Raw genomic sequence first — 21,008 nt, 5'->3', positions numbered from 1 at the left:
TGCTGAGAGAGTAAGTTTTTATTATCTTAAGGTGCAAAGTCTGTGCCATATTGTCAGAGCAGCCTTAGAAATATGATTCTTGGAGAAAACCTAGTTGAATTAGAATCATCTTGTTCTATCATTTCTCAGAAATCTTCACAAAGCTGACACTATTTCTGACTCATTCATCATTTACCCAGCTCCAGGAGCAACAGATGCTCAACACTGGATATAAGTGTGCAAATGAATGAGTGAATGAGAAAAATATTATTTGAAGGAACAGAATTCTTTAAAAACAATTGTGTTATTCAGGAAGTTATCAAAACACATCAGAAAAGATTATTTTTGCATAAGCCAAAGCACCAGATAAAAAAATTCTGCTTAATTTTTAAAATTTTTAAATTTTAAATAAATGACAAAGTTGTTTTTTAATAGATCTGAGTTTAAACATCTTCCTCTGATTGTTTAAATTCAAAGGGACATCTTAGGAGGTGATCATGATTTCAAATTTGTTCAAAACCCAACAGATGATACGACAACTATATTCACATTTTATGTCTAACAAGATCAGCACATAATGGTTGGAAACCTTCGTTGGCTCCATGAGAATTAGGACCAGCCCTGGGCACCTCAGTGCTGGAAAACTTGGAAGACAGGGAACCTATGCACTATCCTGTCCAGTCTCCTTTAAAAGAAGGTCTTCTTAAGCTCTTCTACAAATTTCTCATCCTCAAAAGGCTTCCTCTGGCTGCCGGGCTGGAGAAACTTCTTCACTGTGGGCAGGTTGCTGACTCTGGTTCTCAGGGCCTGCAATATAAAAACCTCAAAGTGAGGCCCAAAGCAGTATATCCCAAAGAATCTGAGCCCCCTCCTCAACGAAAACCAAATAACTCCCTTCAGCAACATGAAGGAAGAGCCTGGGGAACAGATCATAGAGGCAAAGAGCGGGAAGTAAGGCTGAACAGCCCTACCTTCTGGTGCACCCCGAAGACTTTAGTCATCCCCACCTCCCTTCTTGCTCTTGAACCATACAGCGCTGCCCCCAGTGGAAAGGAAAAGGAAGAGAAATGTCGGTCAGATGTCAAGACTGAGAAACCCTCACACAGGTGAAATCAAGATACTGAGTAGGAATGATGACAATATAGAGCGGGAAAACCAGAGTCCAGACTTAATGGATTTATCACAGTGAGAGATGGGGAAGAGGGGTTTCTGTGTTTGAGGAGTATGTGCCCACGCTGAGAGAAATACATTGTCTGCTAATGGGGGCTGGATCTGAGAGACAGAAACCAGATAGGAAGAGAGCTGCTAAGAATAGACTTGGTGTACAATGATATGGGCATCTGGGATCAGGAGAATCCCAGAGAAATCAGGATCTGAACCCGCAGTGGAAAGGGAGCTTGGGGAGAGAGCTGGGTGCTGGCATTTTCTCACTGTACAAGGTCAAATTATACTTGTTGAGGTAGTGTCTAGGCCAAATTTCCTGGTCCAACAGGACTCTCTTCACACTCCAGAAACAGGCCTGGAAGACCATTTTCCGGTTGGTGGAGGGGGACTCAAGATTGGATATGGCTAAATGCCAGCTGCCCCACAGTATGCAAAGACTTGGGCCACGAGCGGAGGGCTGACTGTGAGGGACTGAGCTATCTCACCTGAAGCAGGGGGAAGCTGGCCACAATGCTGTCATTCAGCTCCTCCACGTGGTAGAGAAGTTCGACCACATGAATGTCAGCCCTGCTCAGCCGGTTCCCAACAAGGTAGTCTTGCCCATGGCCCTTCAGCACCTGCAGAATTTAGGAAATTGACCCGTGAACATAAACAGTCAGGTGGAACACCAGTATTTCCCTGACCCATTCAGTCCAAATCTCCTTCTGGAGACTCCTGGAGGAAGTGTAGAGTCCTGGACCTCTCTCTCGGACCCTGACATGAAGAATGGGGAGACATGAGGTCTGCTATCGCCTCCATTAAAGCCAAAAGGATCCCTTCATTTTCATCCCACATGATATTCACATCACCCGCCTGTTCCTGCATTTTACCCATTGTCAAGGGCTTACCTCCTGCTGTGGTTTCTCCCTGTTCACACCATCCTAAAACTGGCAGTTTCCCCCCTCAGCTCTCTCTATACACAATGAAAAGTTGCTCAACTTTCACAGCAGGACCCTTCATCCATGAGTAGGCCATTTTTGTGTCTACAGTTCTCCTCTTGTCTGTTTTCCTCATCTTTTAGATGTCTCTGGGATCGAAAGTCAACTTGAGAGACTGAGGCAATAGCTTAGTTGGTAAAGTGTCTGGTAAGAAAGCGCAAGGACCTGATTTCAGATCCCCAGAATCCACTTTTAAAAATGGGACAGGGGGCTGGACCAATGGCTCAGCAGTTAAGAGTACTGGCTGCTCTTCTAGAGGTCCTGGGTTCAATTCCCAGCACCCACTTGGTGGTTCACAACTGTCTATAACATGGGATTGGAGGCTCTCTTCTGGAGTGCATCTACATATAGACAAAAAAAAACCCACCCCATATACATAAAATCAATAAATGATTTTTTTTAAAAAGTGGGACATGATGATACATGCGTGTATTTTTGTTTTGTTTTGTTTTTATTTTCCAGACAGGGTTTCTCTGTGTGGCCATGGCTACCCTGGAACTCACTCTGTAGACCAGGCTGGACTCAAACTCACAGAGCTCTACCTGTCCCTCGATCCCTGGTGCTGGAACTAAAGGCATACACCATCACCACCCAGCTCAGTGCTGGCACATGCCTGTACCTTGGGAGATGTAGCAAAAGCAGGCGAGCACCTGAAGCTCATCGGCCTGCCAGCCTAGCAGAATGATGAGCTTTAGCTTGCATTTTAAAATAAAGGTGGAAAATGATTGAGGAAAGATAATTGATATCAGCCTGGGACCTCCACCTGAGTGCACATGCACACACACCACGTACAAAAACGTCACTCATGCTCATGTGCTCACAATGAAATTAATAAAGACAATTTGAACCACCATCTTGGCAACAACGGCTTTCATTCTTAACACTGTGGCGTAATTGGCAAGCTGGAGTGTGGAGGGTAACTGAACTTAGGCCTGTACCTAAGAACTTGTTTCACTGGTGGAGAGTGGGATGGAGAGATGGACAGATATGATGAAGACAACCCCATGGGATGTCCAACCCTCTACATCCATGGTGAGTGTCATGTGGCCTCTAGAACATCTCTCAGCTTTTTTCATTGTATGAAAATTAGATGACAACTGGGGAGGAATAATACATGATATTTAAGATCCATGAATAAGAGAAAAAAAAACAAAGACACACGGAACTACCTGTTAAAGATATTTGTCTTTATGTCCCGATAAACATATTGGGAGAGAATAAATACAAAAAGAAGTATGAATGATTGCTTGGTATAAAAACAAAGCACAACGTATTTTTTACACTTATTATATCTGTTTGTGTGAGTGTGTGTGTGTGTGTGTGTGTGTCTGTCTGTCTGTCTGTCTGTCTATGTCTGCTGTGTCTGTGTGTCCACCTGCCACAGCACCTGTGTGGAGGTCAGAGGCCAACCCAAGGGAATGGGTTTTCTCCCTCTATGACGTGGGTCCCGGGGATCAAACTCAGGTCATCGGGTTTGGGAGCAAGCACCTTCACCCACCAAACCATCTTTTCAGCCCATGTAATTTACACTATGCGATTACACTCAAGGAATACTTTGTTGTTGTTGTTGTTGTTGTTGTTTTGAGACAGGGTTTCTCAGTGCAGCTTTGGTGCCTGTCCTGGATCTCGCTCTTAGACCAGGCTAGCCTCGAACTCACAGAGATCCGCCTGGCTCTGCCTCCCGAGTGCTGGGATTAAAGGTGTGCTCCACCACCGCCCGGCATGGAATACTTTTATTTCATAGTATAGGTGACTGAAGTGTTAGGAACGGCTGTGGAGATGATCATCACGTGACGTGCCTTACACTATCAGTATCACAAAGAGCGGGGTAGGAGATCTGATCATAGGCTGGCAGCTGCTTACCTTGGACCCAGCACACAAGCAATAACTTAACATTGGTTGGATGGATGAATGAATGATCTAATGCTCCACAACTTAAGCAATAATTCCTTTATTTATTTACAAGTCTGTATTGTTTGTGCCCAGTTTTTGACTCATGATCTTATTCAGCCTGACTTCAGGTGATTTCCATCTTAAAATATTTATCTCACATACAGAGAGAAGTCTTAGTAAGGCAGGTACTAGATACAATATCAGGAAAATATCCCTAAATTCTGGAGATTTTTAAAAATATAATTTCATTTCTTTATTTTATATGTCAGTGTATAAACTTCCTGTCTCTGAAATATTTTTTTCAGAGATATGTATTTTCCAGATGGGCAGCTGGTCTCAGGTCTCCTGGCCCTTGGTGTCAGATGATCATCTAATGTGTTGCTTTCATCCTGATGATTCTGAGTCAGCATCACAGTGCCCTGCAAGATCTATTCCAACCTCTAATGCAGTCAACATCACAGTACTCTGCATGATCTATTCCAACCTCTAATGTAGTCAACATCATGGTGCCCTGCATGATCTATCCAACCTCTAATGTAGTCAATATTACGGTGCTCTCCAAGATGTAGTCTAACCTGTAATGTGGCTCAGACCTTCACACAGTCCAGCTCTAATTGTGACCATGAAGTTATACCATACTGAAAATTCTAGTAAAGTCAATTTTTCTGAAACTAGTGATCTCTGACATAACTAGAGCAATGCCTCTACACAATACCTTCAGAATTGGGGTGCTAGACTAATCCTCATAGAAGTCCTTTGTAAAGGAAGGTCAGTGTTCTGGCAACACCAGGTGCCATTTTCCTCCTGTCTTTGTTGAACTGAATGCCTGTGATCCCCCAAAGTTCATACACTAAGATTCTAACTCATGATATGACACAGTTTTTAGGTGGAACATTTGAGAAATAATCATATGCTCTTATTAATGACAATAGTGCTCTCTCTCTCTCTCTCTCTCTCTCTCTCTCTCTCTCTCTCTCTCTCTCTCTCTCTCTCCTCTTTCCTTGAGATGGGACCTCATGTAGCCAACATAGCTGAGGATGATCTTGATCTTGAACTTGTTCTTCTGGCCCCCACCTCCCGAGTGCAGGGACTACAGGTGTGCTGGTGTTACAGGCATGTACCACCGTATCTGATTTATGTGGTGCTGGAGATGGGACCCATGGCTTTGTCCATACTAGGCAAGTATTCTACCAACTGAGCTGCAGCCCAGGCCTCCCACTGTTGAGATGATAATGGTACCTCTGAGAGCTCCTGTGAGCCACCTGCCATGTGAAGATGCAGCTAGACGTCAAGCATCCATGAACCAAGAAGCAAGGTCTTACAAGAAAGAAATCTACCAGAGCATTATACTTCTCAGCCCCCAGAATTATCAGAAAAAGTATCTTCACCTGTGAAGCATAAGCCACTTAGTCCATGGCATTTTTATTATAGTAGCCCTAAGTTAGAAGATACTCACTAGACTATGATGTCCTCTGCACTCAGTGCCCTTGAAGGTGACACAGCCTCCACTTACCTCTTCAAAGGCGGGAAGGTGACACTTCCCTGCTTTCCGTATGATCTGGGCAAGGCTTGCATCTTTCTCCCCAGGTGGAAGGAATGGATAGCGAATAATCATTTCATTCAAATCGATCGTGCCTTCTGTATACATGTCAATCCTGAAAGATAAAATTCTTCCTCAAATATTGCCATCCTGTCTTGCATTCATTGATTAAAAACCTAAGAGGATGCAACTTGGACGGTAGCCAAGGGACACTACCTTCAGTGGGGCCTCCAACTTTCATTCATCAGCTAACATTGGTTTCTTAGCTATACAGGGGAGATGACATTTGTGATGTTTTGCTACCCATGTAACTAATACAGGCAGAAAGAGCACCAGCGATCCACCAGAGTCAGTACTGAGAGAATGTGGCATTCACAGCCACGAACCCTACAAAGAGGGTTTGCTCTCAGCTGTGGTACTTCCTATGCCCCACAGACCCTCAGAGTCCCCGGCCAGCTGTTCAGGCTCTGCTGTCCCTCCCTAATCCTACTGCATGGCTCAGGCTCCCTACAGACCTAATGTCAGAAGCGCTCCCAATTGTTTTCCATTAAAAACAGATCCACTGCACCCTCCTGTCCTATCACCTAATTGTAGCCGTGATGGCATTTCTTGAGTCCCCACCTAAAATAACATCTCACTAAATACTATTTTTGTTTTTTATGACCACAGGTGTGGAGCACAGGAAAGATTGAATGATATTTGAAATGAAGTTGATAAACTACTTTTTAAAAATACTCAGTCTATTGAGATACGTTCATAACCATAATCGCCACCCAAGCATCTTATTCAGTGCTTTTCTGTATATTCACTGAAGTTGCTAAAGACAACATTCTCCAGTCTCACACCTTTCAACTTCACTGCGTAATAATAAGACCCATCGCCGGGGCAGCCAAGCCCCAACCCCTCCAACCAACTCTAGACAGCTTCTAATCTAATTTCTGTCTCTATGGATTTGAGTCTTCTGGACATTTTAAACAAAAGAAAACACAAATAGAGGCATATTACATCTGATCTTTCTTATGTAACAGAATACCAAGGCCATCCCATGAGTCTGTTCATCCCTCTGTGCAGATACAAATCATTGTGTTTCCTCATCCATTCAACTGTTGGACATTTTTCACTTTTTAAATATTATGAACACCATAGTATGAACACTTTGAAATAAACATAATCAAAGATGCATGCTCATTTCTCCTGGATATATTTCTCATGGAATTACTGCATCATTAATAACTTCCATGTCTAACCTTTGCAGAAACTGGTAAGAGCCTTGCCTCTAAAGACTCAGCAAATGGAAACAGGACTCTACCATCCTGACTTCATAGTTCCTTAGAGTTTTCAAAGCCCTGACCCAAGAGCTCGATCCTACTGTATAATCACAGATCTCTATACCCATGAACTCTGCCCTGCTTTACATTACAGTTCTCTAAGGGCAGCCAGGTTTACAATTCCCTCTCCACAGGCGTCTCCCTCCTCGATATCTGTGCAAATGCCCAGCCTGTGGTTGTGATCTCCCTCCCACAGCTATGCTCACTCAAGAGGGGATTTAAATCCTTCTTCTCATGTTATCTGTTCATAAGTACAGGAAACTCATCATACAGGGCTCTCTCCTTCATGTCCTTCCCATAGAGGTCGTATTTGGAGGCGATGTAGTTGAGAATGGCCCTGGTCTGCACCAGCTTCATTCCGTCAATCTCCACCATGGGCACTTGCCGGAACATCAAACTCCCATCTATTGGACGAAGCAAATGAAAAGAAGAACAAGTTTTCTATGGCTCAGATATGTTCAAAATGGTATGTTTGTTAACTAAGACAGACATTAATTCTTACCATTTTTTAACCTTTTCAAGTCTTTTTGTGTTTTAATGTATTTTTCTTCAAACTGTAAAGCAAAAAAATAGTGCATGAGTTCTTGTTAACCATCCCACTGTGTTTGAGCTTCTCACATGATAGCACCTGCACACAGAGTGGAGGGAAACACTGATAAGCTGGTCTTAGCCATGCAGAAACTGATTGCAGAGATAAAGAACAAAGGCAGAGGAACTGCACACACCTGCTCATTCTTACAGTTCACCTCCACCCATGCCCACACCTATGTCCGTGATGAGGCCATGGCGTTGGGGGAATGGTATTGGAGGGAAGAGACTGAGAATTTCTCCTAATCACATCACAGGAAAGTCTGTGTTTCTGAGAGAGATGAGAACAGAACTTTTTGTGTTTCTACCACGGGATGTGCCAAGGACATAAACATCTAACTTTGTGCCAGGAAGAGGCCTCTGCTGGAATTGACAGTACTTCATTCCCAAGAGGCTGTTTGGTGAGTAAAATGGTCTTAGTTGATCCATAACTTTAACCTTTTAACAATTGCTATACAACGGTCTTCCCTGGAAAAGATGGGGTGCATTAAGATAGAATTCCACATTTAAGGAACGAATCAAAGAGTTATCACATTATTTTTCTCTAAAAACAAAGCCACCTTTGATTTCTGATGACTGTATAGGGTGAAATGGTACCTTTGTAAGGTGACATTGATTAGACACAGTAATAAACTTTGTGACTTAGCAACCTAATGTTTAAGTTAATATAAAGACTAAGTCACTATATGTGTAATTAACTTTGGAAAGTTCCAAGTTTACACTAAGTGCTAGATAGATGTGAGTCAGCGTTTGGATTTAACAGGTGCTGTTACTTCATCATATAATCCTATATTTTTCTTTAAATCACTCTAATGCTGGTGAAGATACAGCTTGGTCTTGATCTGCATTCAATCATTTAAACCTTGTTCTGAGGCAAAGGCACTTGGGTTGGAGTGGCAGCCAGTAGCAGAGATGTCTCTGTCTGGTCACATGTAAGGAAACATCAAGATAAAAACCAGTTCTTTTTTAACATACATTATTCAGTGGGCAGACCCTTTCTCCATCCAAAAGACTATCAAGACAGTCAAGAAGATCTTTGGGTTTCAATGATGGTGTGTTCTGGTCTAAAATGAGACTGCCTCAATCAGACTATGTGATCCTCGAAGTCCCTTGGCACCAGCAAGCCTTTGGTTGTTCTTTAAAATGGGGACAAAGCACTTCCTTAAACAGACTGATGTAGTGTTGCCAAAATATATCATAGTGGGCCAGGTCCACATAAGCCAAGCAATAAGCAATATGAGTGTTGGCAGTGGCTGCTGTGTTTTTCTGGAGTTCCCTATAAAGAACAGTCAGGGTTTGGGGGTTCCTAGCATGCTGTGAAGAACAGCATCTTATGGTTCTACACATTCATACAGGTCACATTACAGAGATACTAAGAGGATGTGTGCAGTCAGTTTATCAAAGGTTCCTTCAAGTAAAACATAAGGGACATGCTGGTCATTGCAGAAGGAGGGTGGGGTGGGATGCAGTTGACTAGTATGGTGTTGATGGAGGGGGGGCTGGTGGTGAATAACAGTGCTGTAATGATCACTACTGAGACACAGAGAGCCCAGAAGACCTAAGTAAATGTCTTCAGACAGTCTTGGACATTATCTTCTTCAGGCACACTGGGATGAAAAATGGGAAACCATAGGCTGTAGCAGGACAGGCCCATAGGGTCGAGGAAATTGGCTCAGATCAGTTGCCAAGGCATGCATATAACATACTTCCTTATGAGCCAACCTGGAGTCTGCCTGAGGGCCTAGCAACAGGCTCTCTCAGAGTTCCTGATTGATGTCAGAGTTCCTGATCGTGCCCAGTCAATGAGGGACGACCACACAATGCCACCAGATTGCGACACAGACTGGGTGCTGGGAGGAGGGTATATAAGGCCTTCCCCATTATTAAATAAAGGAGTCTGCTGTTTGCCTTCAACTGACTCCCAGTGTCTGAGCCATTGACACCACGCCTTCTCACCCTTCCCTCCAAGGGAGCCGTTAGGATCCAGCAACAATAGGCTAGTCCCATGGACTATAATCTTTTGAACTTATGCTGTCCATAAGAACATATTCCTGCACCATATACCTGGCGTCTAGACTGTTGAAGCCAGATTACTTATTTATAGAAGTACAACAACCTAGACTGGCACTACAGTTTATGTTTATCACATGCTTATTTCTTTGTGAAATCGAGAAAGGATCGGGCCAAAGTCCTTGCATTCATGAAGCAACAGAGAGATAATAACAAGACTTGGGTAAACTCATTGCTATGAGGATGAAGGAAGGCACTAGAAGCTTTCCTAAAAGGATGTGACCTCACTCCTTAACTTTCCTCTTTTACTCTCCTATGAATGACAAGATCTTCTAAGAATATAAATAACTTTCTAATCAAGAAATCCTCACAATTGCTGGGGCCTTCTGGTCTGAATCAAGAATTGTTTGTTTGTTTGTTTGTTTGTTTGTTTTCCCCCAAGACACTCTAGGGGGCAGAACCATAGTCCAAAGAATCTTACCAGGTTCTTGCTCAGGCAGTAGGAATCCTGTCAAACACTTGACCCTGTCTTCCTAGATATAGAAGCTATCATACCACAGGGACCCACCCAGTGGTATGCCCCAGTACCAAACACAGTATTGGCACATAATAGATGCTGCGACAAGTAATTGCTGAGCAAATATGTCCTGTGGTTAACAAGTAGTTACTGCTGTTATCTACCCACCTCTCATTTGTGTTATGTATTTTCATTGTCATTATTTCTTTTCTGATAGTATACATCTTAATTATTTTATGATGGAAATTTAGAAAATGTATAAATATGCAGCAAAGCATATTGCTGATCCACATCTACCCTCACCAGTCATCTTGAGCCAACGGGCTTTCCTCTACATACCCCACCCTCTTCCCTTCTTCTGTAATAACCTGAAGGAATCCCAGCAACTATGCACAGCCATGGCTGCCATTACAATGTTCCGTCCAACATGACTGTCTATTCAAGGTCGCTCGAGCAGGCTGCAGTACAACTGACGTATTCCTGTTGTTTAGTGGATACACAGCCGAAGAAGAGTAAGAGAAGAGAGGAACTGCAGAAGTGAACAATCCCCTGGAAAATTCCCAGTGAAGAGAGTAGTGGAGCATTTTAAGGTCTTAAGGGTTCCTCTTCTTTTCAGTCATACACAGGCTGTAGATCAAGCCTTTACCACATGGCCCTTTCAAGGACATTTCTGATCCGATCTATAGCCAATAGAAATGTTCTAGGAGGGACATCCACTTACTCCTCATTCACTGACTCACTCAGACCAGTGTCTAGTCTGCTAAGTGGCTTATGTAAATGTCCACCTTTTGTGTCTTTTAAATCCTAACTTCACCGTGGCTTTTCTATGCTTAGGTTTGCTTACATACACAAGTGTATATCATTGTATTATAATTGCCTACAGTGTTCAGTATATGGCATGCGGTGCAAGTTTATGATCTTAGGAACATAAGCTACACTATATAGCATAGGTCAGTAGTAGGCCACAACCCCGCCTTGTATCTAAGAATTTCCACGATGGTGAATGAGTAGCAGTGAGACTCACTGGGTGAAGGTGCTGCTGATGATCCAAGTTCTAGCCCCAGAACCTACACTTCCACAAGATGTCATCTGACCTATACACACACACCACACACACACACACACACACATACCACACATATACACACACACACACCACACATACATACACACCACACACATACACCCACACACCACACATACACATACACACACATACCACACATACACACACATACCACACATACACACACACATACACACACACCACACATACACACACACCACACACACACACATACACACACACCACACATACACACACACCACACACATACACACACCACACATACACACACCACACATACACACACACACACACACCACACACACACATAACATATACACACACACCACACAAATACACACACATATACACACACACACCACACATACACACACAAACACACCACATACACATACACACACACACACAGCATGCCATATGTATACTCATACACATACACAAATAAAACAATGCATAAAACTGCATACATTTATGGGTGATATATTTTTTAGAATGTACCACCATGATTAATAAATACATGGACATATTTCATACTTCAATAATTTGTTTCTCTAAAGCATAGGAATTTTGTGAAAAATAATTCTCACACACGATCACAACAAAAACAGTAATTGAGCGTCATCACTCAGTACCCACATCTCTAATTGTTACTTAAATGACAGATTCTTTTTCAGTTTGTTTAAACAAAAACAAGGTCTGTAAAAGTGATGTTTCTTATGTTTATTTTGAATTTATACTCCTTTGTAAGAAAGATTGAACAATCTCTTAAGAATTGGAATTTTTATTCACACTTCAACTCTTTTTTTTTTTTTTTTTTTTGGTTTTTCGAGAAAGGGTTTCTCTGTGTAGCTTTGCGCCTTTCCTGGGACTCACTTGGTAGTCCAGGCTGGCCTCGAACTCACAGAGATCCACCTGGCTCTGCCTCCTGAGTGCTGGGATTAAAGGAATGCGCCACCACCGCCTGGCCACACTTCAACTCTTAATAAATCATTCAGTGAGAAACATCATCTGGCTTCTGTGAGGAAAGTGTTTCCCTCAGTCACCTCAGGTCCGACTTAAGATGGCTCCTCTTAGAACTTACCTCCACTCCAGCTGCAGCCAAGAGCCAGCGCACAGACTCCATTCGGCCCCGCGAATTGAAGTAGTGAAGGATGGGCTTGCTTGCCGTGATGACTGTCATTTTGTTTCTCTAAACATGAACGAATAAAAGAGACCGTGTGAAAATGCATTTTCTGATAGACACTCAGACAGCACCAACTAAAAGAAGTGTCTTCCTCCTCTACGACAGTTCAATGGGTTCCTGGATTTGGTCCAAATTGTTCTCCAACAGCAGCACCTGTGGACTAAGATGGGCCACTCTCAGATCGGCACTGGTTAAAATGTATCTGCTCTTGGCAGGCTAACGGGTGGGCACTTGTGGTCATGCCTGTGTGGAAGTCAGTGAGAAAAGGAAGAATCAGAGAACTCAAATGCATTGAAAACCTCCAAATTCCCCCAATAGCCTCTCTTGATACATTAAGTCTTTATTAATCATGATTTACTTCTGAAGATGCTATTAATCTCTACATGGCAGTTAATGAAACTGAATGCTAAAGACATTAAATGCAATGCGTACTATGACGCTAAAACCAACAACAGACATGAAAATCCACAGTGAGCACTAAAAGCAAAGAGGGTGTGGAACCCACAGCAGTGAAGGTCCAGGAAACTTGTCAAAGCCTTGGCGAAAGCAAAAGCTAGGCCTTTCAACTGAGCAGGCTAAGCTTAACTGCCAAAGTGATGGCCCCTGATCTGCAGGCTCTGACAAGCTCCTAGCACCGTCGTTAGACTCTGTGTCCTGCCTCTATTACTTCAGTTTCATTGTATAATCAAGCCAAAAAGGATGCTGTTGACTTCATGTTACAAAAGGTACCCAACAGCTCCTTATTATCAGATAGGCAATGGGCATTCTCACAAGTCTGTCTTTATTTCACTCTAAAAATGTCACCTAAGAGGACTCCTTTTAGTATATTTACTTTATAGATGGAGATATTGGGGTTTCTGGGGAGACCTGCTCATATGCAAGGCAGTTCTGGGATTTCACAGTCACTTCTATTGAAAGCCAGTTACTTTCATGGACAGTGGTGTTCACAATACGGTGGCACTCCTAAAAGAAACAAAAAAAAAAAAAAAAAACAGAGCAGGGGATAGTGGAATGCAGGTAAACAATCCGAGGTGAGTCCTCAGCTTCATGCATATGTATCCTGCATGCATGGGTATACATGTACATGCTCAGTCATTATAAATGATAATATGCATATTGAGGGAGCCCAGTCAAAGCAGTTTGATAGTCCCTGCTCTATCTCAAACTGCTTGGAAGACAGGAGGTAGCAACCAATCAGAACACGAAAACCAGCAGCTCCTGGCATGGACACAACCAATCGTATCAGGATAATATGGGGAATAGGCTCATTGAAAGCAGGAGCACAAGAGCTGAGACCTGGGGGAAATAGCTCCACTCTCCTCTTCAATCTGAAGCTCTTTTAGAAAACATTTAGATCTACCTGCTTTAGGTCTAAATACACACACACACACACACACACACACACACACACATATGATTTCAAAACACAAACGCACAGAGGGACTACTTGAGAGAAGGAAAGAGGCCAGTTGGGAGGGGCAGATTAGTGTAGTGAGGGGGGAATATCAGTACAAGGGCAGATGTATGTGCAAATCTGACAACACAACTCACTGTTTTACATGCCAACTGTAAGTTAAAGGGTTTTTTTAATTAAAGAAAAATTCTTACAGGTTGTTCATTTTTTTAGATAAAAGCAGCAATATACTGGCTTTCTAAGAAAATGTGTGACTGGAATTACAGAAATCCAATTTTAAAACAATTATTTTAAAATGCGCAACTAAAAAAACTATAACCACTATAACATATAAAACACTTAAAAACAGACAACTCACTTGTCTTATCATTGTAGATCATCGAGTATATTGTACATTCTTATCGGGTAGTGGAGGTGGCACAGATAATTGTTAGGGATGGAGAACCGAGAGATTCAGCCCCCACAATACTGCTCAGGGATCCCCGATCATGTTACAGAGGGGAAGGAAGTTTTATCTTATGGAATATTTTACCAAATGCTCCTTGCCGTTTCTGAAAAGGAGGTTGTCAAAGGCCAGGGCAAAACGAGGGTAAAGGTTCCTATAAAGTTCTGCTGGGTAAACAGAAAATGAGACCGAGAGAGATGAAGGATTTGCTGTGGGTGGACTATACAATCCTCCTTCATAGTACCAAGGAGCAATTCTCCCTCTGCAACTACCATGGCAGTGGCCCCTGATACTCCCCTTACAGAGAACCAACCTGCCCATGCTCTCCCACGGAACGCCACGGCAGGGCTTCTCTCCTCCACTCGGGAGCCCTCTTGAGCTCTGTGCTGCCCTCAAGGCCCTCGGCCATGTTTTCCCAGTCAGCCAACTGGTTGAAAAGGGAGGGAGCAAGAAGAGCAGCTGATTCCTGAGTGCCTTTTTGTGAACAGCCTTTCAACCACGTGACGGGAGAAGAACCCAATAAGAAGTCCACACGGTGGTACTTTGACAACCCAAAACTGCTGAATGAATTGAGGAATACAATAACTATATCTGTCTAATTAAGAAAATGGAGTTGGGGGAGCTGGAGAGATGGCTCAGAGTTTAAAAATCTGTTAAATCCGAGTTTGGTTCCCACACACTTGTCAGATGGATCACAACCACGTGTAACTTCAGCTCCAGGAGGTCTGATGCCCCTCTCTGTCTCCTGAGTCACAGATGAATATGTTCCCACATAGACATACATAATTAAACAGAAATCTTTTTATAAAGAAAATGGATTGGGGGTGGTAACAACCATAGGTCAGGGGTAGGACCCTTGCCTAGCACCACAAAAAGGAGAGGGGGAGTCTTGTCCTGAAAGAAATATAATCAATGATGAGTCTAGAGAATTAAGAAAACTGTCTCTGGGTTGTTCAAAAACACTGGGTCAAGAGTGTCATAACTTAACAGTTGGAAGGGAGATATAGATAGGTTGAAACTCTTCCATTTGGGGGTATATACTCAATAGACTGTCTAATATCTGACTCACATTTTTCTCTTATGAAAGCAGTTTATAATATATTTTGAGGGCTATTGAAAAGTTACAATGAATTAAGGTAAACATAGTATTGATAAACTGTTATAAAAGGCTAGTCACAGCTCCCTAGCCCTGGGGAGATGGGTTCATGCATGAACACCCTGCTAGCCCACGTGAGGCTGAACATAGGCACCCACCTCTCCCTGGGGCCTGGTGATGGTGTTCAGCACTGTCAAGGGTTGTTAAATATTAAGTACTAATTAGGTGTCAATAAAAATATCAGTTCTACATTCAACTTTCTTAAGTCTTTCTTATAAAGAAAAATTTCAATGCTTTTGATGAATTATTAAAACTCATAAAGCAGGCTGTTTGACAGGCTCTCCTTATCTTCTGTCTGGGCAGCCTTGAGCAGGGAACTGTCAGTCAAGCAGTCCCATCACTGGTAACAGGCTGGATGGCTCTCGGAAGCCCAGATGTTTGGAAAACTTTTTTTTTTTTTTTGGTTTTTCGAGACAGGGTTTCTCTGTGTAGCTTTGCGTCTTTCCTGGAACTCACTTGGTAGCCCAGGCTGGCCTCGAACTCATAGAGATCCTCCTGCCTCTGCCTCCCGAGTGCTGGGATTAAAGGCGTGAGCCACACCGCCCGGCCTATTACTTATTTTTAACAGCACTTTAATGATGCTTAACACCCGCCTCGTGCCCCAGGGAGAGACAAGTGTCCCACAGCTTTCTCCAAACTATGGGGGCTTAACTCACAAAAGATGAAGGCTCAGCCCCTATGAACTCAAAATCTATGGGAGAAACTGATATTAAATAAGTAATGTCAGAATAATTCAAGGGAAGTCTAAGTTGGGAAAATACAATACAATACAATAGCGGCTGAAGGTAAAACAGACTATTGGGAGCCAACAACGTCTATAAAGGTTCGGGGAAGGTCCTGTGAGCCAGGCAGAAAAGGGAAAGCATGCAAATAGTAGCTACACAGATCGGATTAAAAAGTCTGGACATTCGTGTTCATGTATATTTCAGAGAAACAACCCTCGGGTGTAAGTATTGAGGCATACTCACATTGATAATTACTATTTGTTTTCTGACGTTCTTATTTGACTTGAACTTCCGCATCCTGCCGGGCAATGTAGCAAGAAAGTATTCCAGCTCGCCAACAGTTGCTTTTTACAAACACTGCCTTCGAGCTGAGCGCAAAATAGAGGCTTATCATTTGCCGAAATCTGTACTGCATTCATGAAAACCACGCAGTTCAGGTTCTTGAAAAAGCCCACCACACAGACAAAGCAAAATCTAACTGAGCTCTTTCTGGCTTCAGTTGAAACTTCGAGAGGGAGCAGTCAGCCCACTGTTCTGTAAGAGCAGCAGCAGCAGCAGCAGCAGCAGCAGCAGCAGCAGCAGCGACGCTCCCTTAGCGGCAATCAAGAGAAGTCATGACAATAAAATCCAGGTTTAAGTTCAAGGGAACAGCCAGGGTGACAAGAAAAGGGATGGTGGGAATACAGAAGGCCAAGAATAAAGTTGTAGGGAGGACAAAAAGGTGAGCTTGAAGAACGGAGGATGTAGCTCAGCTGACAGAATGCTTATCTCGCACACACGTGGCCCCCGTGCGCAAGCTCTAACACTACATAAAACTGGGCATGCTCTTGCATGCCTTGTAATCCCAGCATTTGAGAAGTAGAAGCAGCAGGATCACAAGTTCAAGGGTACCCCTGGCTAGTTCAAGTTCGAGGCCAGCATGGGCCACATGAGAGCCTGTCTCCAAAAGAGAGCAGGGTGGGGGACAGGGGTTGGGGTGGGGTTCCAGAATGCAGAAGCTGAAGGAGGATGGAAGCCTACAAGAGCTATGAGAGCCATGGAATAAAAAACTGCAAGCCCTGCCACTAGAAAAGCTCCAAACAGTAGTCCAGTTTTCAACTGCAAAGGATCTCAAATACTCAGGCACAGAAGCCAAGAGCGATCGAGTTCCTAGACCTATACAAGAGTCGCACCACTAGAGGGCGCCGCCTGCCGTCGGTCCCACCTGCCTGCTGTCTATACTCACTACAGTCAACACCAAAGACACAAAAGCCACCAAAGGTCGGTACTGGCAAGTCTTCGAACCTGCACAGGATTTCATAAGAGGTCAAGGGTAAAGGAACCCAGCCAACTGAGTGCTAACAGTTTGGGAGATAGCCTGACCATAGAAGCAGCACAAAAAAGTTAACTTCAGGGGGCTAGAGAAATGGGTCAGCTGTTAAGAGCACTGGCTGCTCCTCCAGAGAACCAGGAACCAGCAGCCACATGGTGGTCCAAAGCCATTTGTAACTCCAGTTCCGGGGGATCTGGTAACCTCTTCTGGCCTCTGTAGGCACCAGGTGATACAGGTAAAAACATCCATACGTAGAAAATGGAAAAAAAAAAAAAAGTTAACTTAAAAAAATTATTCATCACTGTGCCAACTTTCTTCTTCCACACATGGAGTTTAAGATAAAATGGTGCCCCCTTCCCCTAAAACAAGTTTACACTGGATTCCCTGGATCCTGTGAATGTAACTCTACTTGGGAAAAAGGTTCCTGGAAGATGCACTTAGGAACTTTCTTATAAGAAGATTCCGAATTATCCAGACAAACCTTAACATAATGGTAAATGCCTGAAGAAGGGGACGGACAGACACACACAAGGTGAAGCGGTAGAACAGACTGGAAGGATGTGGCCACATCCCGTATGTTCAGTGACTTTTCCTGGGGCACCACTCACAGGGAACCAAGTAGACTAGTGTGGGAAGCCATGTGTAGGGTGACTTCCAGCAGCGTGGGCGAGGAGTGACTTAGAGAATGACGTAGGAAGGATTTTCTCCTAGAGCTTCCAAAGCCTGAGGACCGACTGACACCTTCCCTGTGGACTGCCGACCTTCACAGGTATAATAGTATCCATTTTCCCAGAGTCACCAAATGTCTATAAATCTACAACAGGAGCCAAACAAACTCATACACACACATTCCTATGTATCCCTCTTATTATTCCAGAACTGCCTTGAAACAGCACCAGATACCACGGCACCTTATTTATGTTATCACAATTAATCTACATAATTATACAACTCTCTTAAAATTTAAAATTCCATTATTTTGCCTCCTACTTAGCTCTCTAATTTCTTCAATTATACCAGAAAGGTCCCTTCCTAGTTTACTTTAGTATTTGAACCAGATCAAGGTCCACAGAATACACCTGAGTGATATGAAGGAATGTATTTTATAGCAATGGATGAATGAACAGAGACAAGGTCACACACAGGTTAGGGGAATGCGAGAGAAATTCCCAGAGCGCAGACCCATCCATCCCCTAGGGTTTTGCTGTATGCATGCTCTTGCTCACAATGCATCATCTCTATTTGTGCTCCACCACAGCTGGCCATGAGACAACTGGACTCACGGGGGTGCGGACACAACACAGTGGCCTTCAAACAGCTTGACCACACAGCTGCCATGACAGGCTTAGAGGCCCAGACACAGCTTCTGGCAGGCAACACCTGGACCCAGGAAAAGCCATGAGCTGACCCCACCCAGTGGGGCCTGCATCTAAGAGAATATACCTGACATTCCAAACATTCCCTGTACACCTAGACAAATGTCAGTCAATCAGGGTCCTGAACCCTCGAAATCCCCTCACCCCAACCTCTGCTATGATTAAAAACCCCACCCTGCCTGGGCCCTGGGCTCTCTGCTCTCCACTGCACCTGACAGACAGAGAGACCAAGCCCCTCACTTGAAATTAAAAGCTCTTTGCTTTTACATGCGGGATTCGGTCTCCCTGGTGGTCTTTTGGGGTCCCCAAGATCTGGGCATAACACTAGGCCTCTGTGGAGAATCAGGGGACAGCCCAATACTGTCTGAGAAGCAGGAAGGTGGGGGGAGTTAAACATGGCCAGGTGAGAAAGGTTTGCCAAGCAGTGTCAGTCAATGTGCCCCACCTGGGAGCAAAATGGCCTTACGACACTCAAGGGGTACACTGTGCTGGTGGTCGGGAATGGGTAGGGGTGCAAGGAAGTATCCTGTAGGCAACAGGGAATGGGATTTAAAGGATTTTTTTTTTTTAAAGGAAGCATATTCAGCCAGGCAGTGGTGGCGCACGCCTTTAATCCCAGCACTCGGGAGGCAGAGGCAGGCAGATCTCTGTGAGTTCGAGGCCAGCCTGGTCAACAGAGTGAGTTCCAGGAAAGGCGCAAGCAAAGCTACACAGAGAAACCCTGTCTCGAAAAACCATTTTTAAAAAAAGGAAGCATATTCAGATTGATTTTTGAAAAACTACTCTGGTTGCAAATGGAGAAGAGACTAGAGCAAGGGACCCCACCCTCCCACCCCTTCACCCCACCCCCGCCTGTCTGCTCCCTCTCTCTTCCCAGCTCGCTAACACAAGAATTCCTGTAAGAGGCCTTATTTTATTCTACCCCCTGGTGATGGTAGAGGCCACCCCTGATCGCTGTGTCCAGGCCTAAGACAAGTCAGGGAGAAGTGACGACATCGGCTTCAAACTGATACAGCCACTTACGAGCTGTGAAAACTAGGCATATTCTTTAACCGCTCTAACTTTGTGCGTTTCTACATGCCAAGGCTTTAACCATTACGTTCCCTTGAGGTCCCTGGACTTGAAAGACATTTCCCAGTGACGTCTGTATGATTCTGAGAAGATCAGAATTCATGAGCTCACCCTGCAACCTTCACCAAAACCCCAGCTCCAGGAAGATGGAAGGCGGGGTGGCTGGGAGATTTGGGTCTGTGAGAAGTTAGAAATTCAAAACTGTCCGCAGGTGGCATGGGCGGGAACTGTCTTGGCACCATGGTTTACAGTCGCGGAGGGACAGCGAAGCCCTCTTTATTTCTGCACCTTAGCAAGAAAATACAGGGCAGGGAGGTCTGCACCGTGGGATGCATATACATCATCCGCTGTCCTAGATGAACTGAGGCTAAAGGGAAAAAAGAAACGGCGGCGGCAGACAGCGACACGCAAGCGCAGTACCTCTTTCAGGAAGCAATCTCAGCGCAGCCGCATTCCCTCGGTGCGGCCCACTTTACCCTGCGGGCAGGGTTAGCCCCGCAGCGCGCATGTGCGGATCTCTAGGTTCAGCCCCGCCCAGCAGCGTGGGTGCGGCTCAGCCACCTAGAGAGTTCGTGCAAGCGAACGGCTCCTAGATCCCGGCTGGATGCTGCTGCCTTCTGCTGGACTGGCTGACACTTGCAGCAGGTGCATTTCGGCTAGATCCCAGAAGGAAGGAAAGATTTTTAGCACGAAAGAAGTTTGTCTTTCAGGGGACCCACCCTGGTGGAACCTCTCCCGATGCCAAACAACGTACTCACTGTCTATAAATTGTTCCTATTTTTAGTAGAGGGAGCTGAAGTTCCAAAATGTGAAGTAGGATGTCCGGTCAGAGTCCAAGTTGATCTGGTTTAAAGCCCGAGTTCCCTTACAGCTTACTGTCTCTAGGATCAGACAGATGTGGGCGTGACATCAAGATTCTGCTTTTACACTGTGAGACCAGAGCTGCCCGCCTTATAAGTCCTGGAGGAATGGTACAGAATGCCAGAGTTGGAAAGCGTTTTGAATCTTGCGAGTCCAGGGAAATCAGTTCCCAGAAAAGAACCGTAAGTTGGCATGAAGTCGTGCCTCTTGGTAAATTCTCACGCCGCTCCAGTTTTGCTCTCCAAACTGAAAATAGTAACCAGGACGAACCCTCTGCTCTCTGTTACACAGCAGCAGCCCAGGTACTGAGGAAGGATCCAGGATGCTGTGGTGTGGGGAATAACAGAATTCCCCAGAATACACAAACTAATCTAACATCATG

The 21,008-nt window shown here is 44.2% G+C and overlaps 1 protein-coding gene across 7 annotated transcripts; it reads right to left on the bottom strand.

The window, feature by feature from the left end:
* Positions 1 to 20,543, bottom strand: LOC102926450 (glutathione S-transferase alpha-3-like). Of its 7 annotated transcripts, none has more exons than XM_076557907.1 (8): positions 20,186 to 20,267; positions 14,227 to 14,289; positions 12,165 to 12,272; positions 7,384 to 7,435; positions 7,153 to 7,285; positions 5,527 to 5,668; positions 1,629 to 1,760; positions 1 to 786 (listed from the first exon to the last, which is right to left on the bottom strand). In XM_076557907.1, exons 3-8 carry the CDS (start codon positions 12,261 to 12,263, stop codon positions 667 to 669), a joined length of 678 nt encoding a protein of 225 aa, XP_076414022.1. In that variant the 5' UTR covers positions 12,264 to 12,272; positions 14,227 to 14,289; positions 20,186 to 20,267; the 3' UTR covers positions 1 to 666. The 7 variants fall into 7 exon arrangements, with proteins under 7 accessions (XP_076414022.1, XP_076414023.1, XP_076414024.1 ...); XM_076557908.1 differs by having other exon boundaries at positions 14,227 to 14,292; positions 20,186 to 20,235; XM_076557909.1 differs by lacking the exons at positions 14,227 to 14,289; positions 20,186 to 20,267 and adding an exon at positions 20,524 to 20,543.
* Between the last annotated feature and the right edge of the window lie 465 nt (positions 20,544 to 21,008).

This window comes from Peromyscus maniculatus, chromosome 21 (assembly GCF_049852395.1).
Source record: "Peromyscus maniculatus bairdii isolate BWxNUB_F1_BW_parent chromosome 21, HU_Pman_BW_mat_3.1, whole genome shotgun sequence".
Classification (NCBI taxonomy): domain Eukaryota; kingdom Metazoa; phylum Chordata; class Mammalia; order Rodentia; family Cricetidae; genus Peromyscus; species Peromyscus maniculatus.
The sequence above is the reverse complement of the archived record's forward strand: the minus strand, read 5'-3'. Positions and strand labels throughout refer to the sequence as shown.